This window comes from Arachis hypogaea, chromosome 8, assembly GCF_003086295.3.
Source record: "Arachis hypogaea cultivar Tifrunner chromosome 8, arahy.Tifrunner.gnm2.J5K5, whole genome shotgun sequence".
Taxonomy (NCBI): Eukaryota; Viridiplantae; Streptophyta; class Magnoliopsida; order Fabales; family Fabaceae; genus Arachis; species Arachis hypogaea.
The window spans coordinates 27,411,179-27,421,193 of record NC_092043.1 but is presented as its reverse complement, the minus strand read 5'-3'; the positions used below and the strand labels follow the sequence as shown (position 1 = coordinate 27,421,193).

General features: G+C 29.9%; 1 protein-coding gene across 1 annotated transcript; it reads right to left on the bottom strand.

Moving 5' to 3' along the window:
• On the bottom strand, window positions 1-3,989 carry LOC112706707 (U-box domain-containing protein 13). The gene is made up of 4 exons (XM_025758137.2): window positions 3,300-3,989; window positions 2,100-2,216; window positions 1,506-1,961; window positions 1-1,418 (listed from the first exon to the last, which is right to left on the bottom strand). Exons 1-4 carry the CDS (start codon window positions 3,570-3,572, stop codon window positions 279-281), a joined length of 1,986 nt encoding a protein of 661 aa, XP_025613922.1. The 5' UTR covers window positions 3,573-3,989; the 3' UTR covers window positions 1-278.
• Between the last annotated feature and the right edge of the window lie 6,026 nt (window positions 3,990-10,015).

Sequence of the window (10,015 nt, the reverse complement as noted above, 5' to 3'; positions counted from 1 at the left end):
TTTGATGGGAATATATAAAATAAGAACATCTCTCCATTAAAATCTGAGGATGATTACAAAAGTACATCATGTTACAATTATACATTTTCCATGTCAGAACCCCATTCCTCTCCTTTCTTCTGCATTGCACCTTTCGTATAAATAATATCACACAAAAAAAAATTGAACAACTTAACGGAGTGACCAGGTGATCTTCCACCATTTTCCCTCCAAACAGTCGCTTCTTTTCAACAATTGGGAAAAAAAACAGAAAGAAACCAAAGTTAACATAAAATATCTCAGCTATCAAGGTTAGTAGTAGTATTAATAGAAGGCAATAGTTCAGTTTGTGTTTGAAATTCCTCATCCTCATGTTGCTGCTCAAGGAACCTGCTCATACGCTCTAACAATTGTGCTGCCTTTCTTTTCCCTCTGTCTGTGCCATGTTGAGCCAATTCCAACAATGGACCCATCACACCTAACTCCTGTGCCTGAGCTATGTATTGTTGATCTCCATTGCAAAGGTGCACCAATACAGCAGCTGCATTCTCTTTGTTCCTTGGGGATCCATTCCCAATAACCTCAACCAATACAGGCACCGCCTCGGCAGCGCCAATAGCTGCCTTTCCGTCAGGATGGCTAGCTAGTATTGCCAAAATGGCTAATGCTTCGTCCACCATTCCCCCGCCAGGTTCTGTCAGCAGTCGCATAAGCGTGGGAACGACTCCAGCCCTTACTGCCTTTCCCTTGTTCCCTTGGTAAATGCACAAATTGAAGAGTGCTGTTGCAGCATCTTTCTTACCCCTTTGGGTACCCTCACTCAGCAGTGTAACTAATGGTGGAATGGCCCCTGAAGAACCGATTGTAACCTTATTTTCATCAATAACTGAAAGGCTGAAAAGTGTGGCTGCAGCGTTTTCCCGAGCTTCCATGCTTCCCTTCTTGAGCACATGAACTATTCCCGGTACTGCCCCTGAAGACACAATACTTCCTTTGTTGTTTTCACATATGGAAAGATTCAGAAGTGCAGTAACAGCATGCTCTTGAACGCGGGAATCAGGTGTACAGAGAAGACCAACAAGAAGAGGTATTGCACCAGCTTCCGCAATGGCCACGCGATTATCTGCATTGCGCTTTGCAAGAAGGCGAATCTCGCCTGCAGCCGATCTCTGGTCTTCAGGATTGCCAGATGTGAGCTTCCTAAGAAGATTTTCGATCTTGCTCCGCTCGGCCGGCGAGCAGGCAGAGGCTGATTTATCAGTTCGAGAACTGCTAGGTCTCTTTGGTGGCTCTACGCCATTGGCTTCACACCATTGTGCTATGAGGCTCCTTAAGACATAGTTTGGTGTGAGAACAGTACTAGATAAGGTCTGCTGTGTTTTCGGGCATGTACCATGTCCTGCTTCCAACCATTTCTTTATACAGGAACGCTCATAAGTCTGCAGCAATTAGACAACATGATTTGTTTTCAGTGTATTCAACTTCAATGCGATTTTACATCCAAGTAGTTAGATTCAGAAACATACCTGTCCTGTTGATACTATGACAGGATCCTGCATCAATTCGAGGGAAATTGGGCATCGAAAATCATCAGGGATTACTGGGGGTTGATGATTCTTTTCATTTGTCCCTTGTTTGCAGCAACTTGAAGAAAGGCTGTTTCCTCCTACATTATCATCCTTGTCTAGATTCTCTGTTAGTACAAAATCCTTTATTCTCTTCAGCAACATTGACATCTTCTCAATGCTTGCCCCTGGATCCCCATCACTCGCGATCACCATCTCGTGCAAAGCTAGCGACTCTTGTGTGAGATCAGCTATTCCAATCAGTTGCAATTTTTCGGCTAATCTCCGTAGAACAGCTTGATCTGTAGCTGCATCGTTGCTCTTGTTGTAAAGGGACAAGAGATCCTCATGCAACTCGGCATCAGCTGGATCAACCCTTCCTTTGGCTCTTCTAAATTGTGCAAGAACAAGCTCAACCTGAAATGACGGAGAGAATTAACAAGAATTAATCCATAGTGGAGATACAAAGAAGTTCCACACTGATGCAGAAAACGTGATCCTTAGTCAATCACTAAAATGATACAGATGGAGCTTACAATCAAAATAAGTTTATACCTGTTCCGTAACTTCATCTGAAATGTCAAGCTTATCATAGGAAATTCCAGCCAATGCTTGTTCCAACTGAGTAGTCACCTCGTGGAATTTATTAATAATTTGGTCCCTCTCAATGACCTGCAAGCAGGAGTTAAAATAACTGAATCAACACGAAGGGTTGCAACTTCCATCTAATAAAAAACCACCATACATACTATTCAATTTCAAAACAAGCATAAGAACTTTGGAGCACAAACTGTAAGTAAACTAAGGTTCCCATATAGAAACATCACAGGAACATCCAAAGTACCAAAACACTAAGAAATATAAATCAAATGGATCGAAAGGACCATCATTGACAAGCCACACCTGCAAGATACACCAAATAGGAAAGGAACACAAGATATTCTATGTAGCTTGAAGACCAAAATAAGAGAATACAAATTTTGGTGGATTGACAAGACACACCACTTCAATTTGCATCCACTTTTTTTACCTCGATGTCAAACAGAGACTCACTAGCAGATTCCAAATTTCAATTATAACTTATATTAAGGAAAAGAAAGAGATACTTTGAATCACACAGCACTCTAGACCAGCAATTTTCAACTTTAATCATATAAAGGGGGAAAAAACCAAAAAGGAACATATCCTATTATCCTTAGCCCGCGCGTAATCTATTCACATTGATCTATAGTAGCAGCCACAACTTCTGAAGATTTTTTTTTTCCTTTTTTCTTTTGGGCTTGAAACACACACGCGTAGCTTCCCCAATCATATATTCTAGCAAAGGAATAATGCAATGCGCGTTGCAAGAAAATTAAAATGATAAAAAATAAAAATCTTATTAGAATTAATTCAAAATTAAAAATGTTTGCTGGGTGAGCCTAAAAAATTGTCCCCAGAACAAGAGCAGATACATGAACAGGTCAATTAATTTATATTACTGCAGCTGGAAAATCGTTTTGCCACCAACAAACGAAAAAATGAAAAAAAAAACAAAAAAACAAAAAAAAATGGCTTGTAATAGTTAATTGGCAAAGAAATAGCATAAACGAAAGTTAAGCATATCGTCATGAATCACTTTGAATGGCATGGTCAATACTACACAATACCGAAAAGCAAACACTTGATGACGAAATCAATCAATCAAACAATCTGTCCTGAAAACACGGATTTGCAGAGAATAAAAAGTAAGAAACAGAGAAATATATATTATACCATGTAAATCTTGCTGCCTTCACTACCGAATCTGAGGAGGTCCATGGCGGATTCCATGGCTTCCTTCAGCTGAAGCAAAGCGTTTGAAGTTTGTTGAGGGAGAGGGTCCTTACTGTCCCTAATCTCTTCGAACAATGGTGTGAGGAGCTTGAGCCTCCTGGCCAAGTTGCAGTACTCCTTCTTGACCGTTGGCCTGTAATCGGAGATGGAAGATATTTGATTGACCAAATCGATGAGGCTCTCAGCTGTTCCCGCCTTATTGTCGTCCTCCATGGAATTCAGCAGATCTCGGCGAAAACGCAGCGTTTTGTTGAGCAGAGGGCGGAGAGAGAGAAAGAGAGAAGACGCGGAGCGGAGTGAGTAGTGGTTTTGTTGTGTGGCGCGGCTCCTAACTAACCATGGTTGAAAAGTAACCACGGGTGTAGGTATGGGGCAGTATTATAATTGGTAGCTTAGCTGTGAGTGTGAGTTACACAGCGGAGTGGGGTTGGCGCCGCCTTGGAGCGTGGCTCCCACTCTCGGCTTTCGGGGTGAGAGACTGAGAGTTGGTTAATAATTCAGTTAAACAAACTGCTGCTGCTGCTACTATTACTAACTGCGGTAACTACTTAGTAACAGCGGCGTCTGTGTTGTGTTCTACAGACCACCAATCTCACTCACTCAATTTCTGACTTCTGACTTCTGACTCTCGTTTCAATTATGTGCAGATAAAATGATATAATATAAAAATATTTTTTATTTATTTATTATGTTAAACATATTTTTTTAAAAGTAAAATAAATGAAAATTATAATTATTTTTAATTTTTTAATATTTTTTATTTTTATTTAAAAATTTTGTCACATACACAATTTTAAAAAAAAAATTAATCAAAACAAAATCTTTTTTATTTCTTAATTGCATCTAAATAAATACTAAAAAAAATTAGGAAATAAATTTTCCCTCAATCATTGCTCATTTATTACCTTATATATAATTGATTGAAAGATATTAATTTTCTAAGTTTAGTAAAGCCATATTTAAAAATATGCATTGACCAAACTCTTATTTTATTAAGGCTATGCTTTTTTTTCCTACGATTGGAATATGAAAAGATTGAATATTTTTAATGAACGATGTGAGAATAATTAGATTATTTGTGTATTAAAATATTAATGATAGGTGATCTGCTATACAATAAGAGTTATAATTCCATTGTATTCACTTTAATGTCATTTTTTAATCTTAGTTTGTAACGGACGATTTTATTGATCATTAAGTTAATGATCAATTAACAGTCACAACATCAATGTCAATTACTACAATACAACTCATCAATCTATGACTATGTAAGTTATCATATACCATTTAACGTAACAAAAAACAAATCTCATCTCTAGTAACTTTTTGCATGCTCTATAACTTACATAATATCTCAGTGACTACTCAGATAAAGACATCTATTTTATCTTTTGTTAAAGATATTTTTATATTGTATTTTAATTGATTTCTGTATAAATTATTCGATATTTTTTATCACATATTATTAAATTTTTTAAAAAAATTTCTTTTCAAAAACAATAAAAAACATCTAATTTAGACTAAAACCAAAAAGATAATAGATTAACTATTAATTTTTTTAAATTATTTATATAAAAAAATCACATTCATCAAAATATATATAAAATAAACTCAAACTTCTTAAAATTTTTACAAATAAAAAAATAATTAATTTATATTTATACAATATATAAAATAATTATTATATTATTATTATATTATAGATTAAAATTTACTAATTTAAATTTTCTATTCATTTTTAATATAAACATTAGAAATAAATAAAATTTTTATAATTAAATATAGTGTAACAAAATATATATAATATTAATTAGTTCTTAAAAAATTTTTAAAAAATAATTTCTTTCATTTTAGTAAAATAACTATTTATTAAAGTAGACAAATTAATTATTTTCTTCTCGTATAAAGTTTTTTTAAGACATAAAAGTAATTAATTAGAACATTGGTTAAGATAATTAAAGTTACTATTTCATTAAATTTTTAATTTAAAGAGAAATCCTAGTTAATTTTGGTATAGAAATTTTGAATTTGAAAACATTGATAAAAAATATGTTGAATTTTGATTTATTTAATTCTCATTTAAATTAATCATTACATAAATTAAAGTTCTGATTTGAAGTTATACTCAAGCTTTAATCTGATTTTTAAAGTTTGAATTTACTTAATTTGATCTTTTAACTTAGGTATCCGTAACTCATATTAGGATTTTAAGTGTTTAGTTAAAAAATTAAGGTAAAAAAAATTTCAATTGTCACATCAAATAGTCGCTCGAACGTATAATGTAGCAGTCGTTAGTCCATCTCAGCATGTCGTTAACGATTTTGTGAGACAGTGACGAAAATAATATCAGGAACCAATGTGAGTCATAACTATTAAGTTGGGAGACTAAATTGAGTAAATCAAAATTTAGACAATAATAACTAAAAAATTATAATGATAATTGTTTTATATATCACACAAATATAAACATTTTTTCTGTGAGCCTAAGAAAGGTTTTGTAACCTTGTTATTGATTTTTGTAGTGTTAACCCTCGTATTATCAATTTGATTCATATATAATTCGGGTGATAAATTATTTGGTGACGTGCTTCCTTTTTTACTGTGACATACTTGTTTTATTATTATTATTATTATTATTATTATTATTATTATTATTATTATTATTATTATTATTATTATTATTATTATTATGTACATAAAAAAATAATAGGCCAAATTATTGCCATAACATAATAAAAGTATGGAAGTTTATCATTTTTCTCTAATGGAGGAAACAAAATTCTTTTCAATAGTTTATTTAACGTTAGTAGAATAAAAATAAATTTTATTAGAATAAAATTTAGTACGAGTTTAATATTTTTATTCATCATAAAATATTTATAGAATTACTCGTAGATAAATTTTAGAAAAAAGAAAAAAAATCATGATTTTTAATTTTATTTTTAAATAAACTTTATTTTTAATTTTAAAATAAATTTTATTTTTATTTTTTAATAATATTAATTTTTTACCGTATATAATTATATTACTTATATATATTATATAGTTTCATTGTATTGTATTGCTTATAAAGTTATATTATAATTATGACAATAGAATTGTTCTAGTATTTTTATATGTGTAACTAATTGGTAGTGTTAAAACATTACTCTTAATTATAAATAAAGTTTATAATTTAGAAAAACAAAGACTCAATTAAAAAGACATGAAAAAGATGATGTTAAAATATTCTAACTCTTTAAAATAAAAATATTCGAAATTTAATTAAAAATTATTTAAAATTTAAACTCAATAAAAATTTATATTCAATGTGTTTTGTATTAAATATATTTAATAACCTATTATATCATATTGTTGAAATTAGCTTTTATAATGTTAATTTTTTAATAACACTTTATTAGAAAAAACTATTTTTTCAGAATTTTTTAAAAACTAATTAATATTATATATATATTTGTTACACTACATCTTGTTATAAAAAAATTATTTATTTCTAATACTTATATTAAAAATGAAAATAAAATTTAAATTAGTGAATTTTAATCTATAATATAATAATAATATAGTAATTATTTTATATATTGTACGAATATAAATTAATTATTTTTTATTTATAAAAATTTTAAGAACTTGTTATATATATATATATATATATATATATATTTTGATGAATGTGATATATTTCTTTATATAAATAATTTTTAAAAAAATTTAATAGTTAATTTATTATCTCTCTTTTTTATTATTTTTGGAAAGAAAATTTTTTGAGAAATTTAATAATATGTGATGTAGGACACCGAATAAATTATATAAAAACTAACTAAAACACAATATAAAAATATCTTTAACAAAAGATAAAATAAGCGTCTTTATTTAAGTGGTCACCTATCTCACATTACTAAAAATCTTTTATTAGTCTATACAATTTAACACTTATTAACTTTGAGTGTAAAAATATTTTTTTTCTAAGACATTCCATTCTATTCTTAATTCAACTCTAACCCTAACTATGGAAAAGTTTTTGATAAAGAATTCACTAGTCAAATTATATTATACTTACTCATCATTTAGACCCTGACTAAGAGTTCTCTGAAAGTCAAAAAGTGATCATTTACAAAAAATAAATCATGCCACATACATTATGACAAATTTTACTGAGGGTTGAGTTTGATATATATTAAGAAAAGAAACATAAAGTTCAAATTTTTTTTATCCTGGTCATAAACTAATAAATCAAAATAAAACTGACTAAAAAATCAGGTAGGCCAATTTGAGAGACAATGTGGGACCAAAGTGTTGTCCTAACTCCTAACCCGCTAACCTTATGTTATGTCACAAGGAAGTCAAATTAGATGGCTCGAGCTTGCACGTGCTGGTTAAATCGTAGCCGTACATTCACTTCAGTCATGGATCTACCTATCCGTTAGATAGGCCACAGGCTGGCTGAACCAGAAAGAAAGAGTGGCTGCTGAGTGTTGAGTGGAGAGGTGCCTTACCAATTCTTAGAATTAGAACAAATCAAATAAAGATAAGAAATTTTAGTCGGTTATAAAGTGACACATATTTTTTAATAAGTCAAAATTTTATCTGTATCTTAGTATCTAAGAAATTTGTGTGTCATGGTAGAATTCCAAATTAGATATTTTCTTTTTCTTTGTTGTGAACTTAATTAGATATTTTTATTACCACGTCCATCGGCTTATCATTGGCTTAAGGACACTTAACATCTCAAAAGTCAAAACACCACTAAATGCATGTTTGGGCGTCATTACTTTGTTAAAAAAATATCTTTTTTTAATAAAAAAGGATCTTTTTTAATTTTTTAATGTGTTTGGCAAATTTTTAGTAGTAAAAGTAAAAGCACTAGTAAAATAAAAAAAATTTTTGAGAAGCTGTAATTTACATCTTTTTTTTTAAAAGATCTTTTTTCCTTAAAAAAAAGATATTTTTCATGTAATAAATAAACAAAAAAATATTTTTATATTGTTATACCCAAATATAATTAATAGATAAAAAGATTTTTTAATATGAGATATCCAAATATAAAATTACTTTTATTTCTCTATAAGATCTTTTAAAAAAAATAACTCAAAAAAATTTTTTTCTTAAAAGTTCACCCAAACAAACCCTAAAACGTTTGTAACTTTAGCTATTTTATTTTGTTTCTTTTATAATAAGAAGGTTTACATTTTTTTCATATAAACAGAATTTTTGGATTATTCTGAAATCTGAACAAATTTTTGCATGTGTTTTGGGGAAGAAAAAGAAATAAAAGCTAGTGAAAGATTAATTTTATAGTTGATTAAAAAAGGAAAAGGAAAGGAGGAGTGGCATTTGGTCCGCATATAAATGTAGGATCAGAAAAGTGTGCGGCACATGGTGGAGGTGCAGGGTAATGATGGGTAATGGGTATGGAGGGTGATAAACCACCGCCAGTAGCCCATCTTCCACTTGGCTCATTCACCATCCATCAAGCGGGTCCCATTCCTTCAGCTACTTGCAACAATATCGGATATACATGTTCATGTCTAAATACGGGATCGTATTAAATATTAGAGTTTAATTTTAATATATTATCAGCCTAACGTAATTTAATAAATATATTTAATTATATATTTAATTATATAATATTATATAAATAAAAATAATTATTTTTTATATTAGCGTGAATAATAATTTAAAATAACAGATTTTATTAAAAAAATATCAAAATTAAACTCTAAATATTAACCTAAAATATGATTTGGATCCAACTGGAATTTCGCGGCAAATCGGCTCTTAAACCCCTCAAATATGACCCGCCGGAACAGCACCAGCCGCTAATGCCTTTTTGGTTTTCTGCAAGCAATTCTTCTATTTTATTTGTTACATACAATGTGGATCCATTTATGTGATTTTTACATTTTATAACAAAATTATTAATTTATTTTTGTTTAATACAACGAGTGTCGCGCTATAGATTTCTTATATATGTCGGTGCCCATTACTTTATTCATAAGAATTTCATAGCATATATGTAACTTGTAGTAGATTGTTGAGAGAGACATCTTACTTTGTATGATTTAAATTAAGAGTAAAATATTATTTTTGTCTTCAACGTTTACGATAAATCTTATTTATAATCGTTTTATTTGTATCCATAATATTTGTAAAAGTGATTCAATGTTATCCTATCGTCAATTACACATCATGTGCTTTAGCTAAAGTTCTAAAAATCTCTTTTTGAAGTTAGAATACAAATGTTTGGATCAGAATTGATAATCCACTCAGAATAATAAATCATTAAAAGTTAAAACTAATCAATGCAATATTTACCTAATTCACTTTTTTAGAGACATAAGTGAACATAAACACATATTTTGAGTACAATATTAAAATCGAATATATACAAGTGAGACCTAATTGAGAATAAATAGGTCCAAATGAGAATAATTGAAAAATACAATCTAATCAATTAGTATAATTGACGGCAGGATAACATTGAATCACTTTTATAAACATTAGAAATACAAATAGAACGATTTAAACGTTAGAGACACAAATATGACTTACCCTAAACGTAGGGGACAAAAACGATATTTTATTCTTTAAATTAATGATATAGTTAGGGGTGTATATAAAAGGGCCCCGCTACACATACAAGCAAATAACGCATA

Excerpts from the sequence above, each read along its gene's own strand:
- LOC112706707 (XM_025758137.2), bottom strand. The coding sequence starts at position 3,572 with ATGGAGGACGACAATAAGGCGGGAACAGCTGAGAGCCTCATCGATTTG. Across the intron at positions 2,217-3,299 it reads AAGGCAGCAAGATTTACATG|GTCATTGAGAGGGACCAAAT; the intron begins GTATAATATATA and ends TCCTGCTTGCAG. Across the intron at positions 1,419-1,505 it reads TCATAGTATCAACAGGACAG|ACTTATGAGCGTTCCTGTAT; the intron begins GTATGTTTCTGA and ends TAATTGCTGCAG.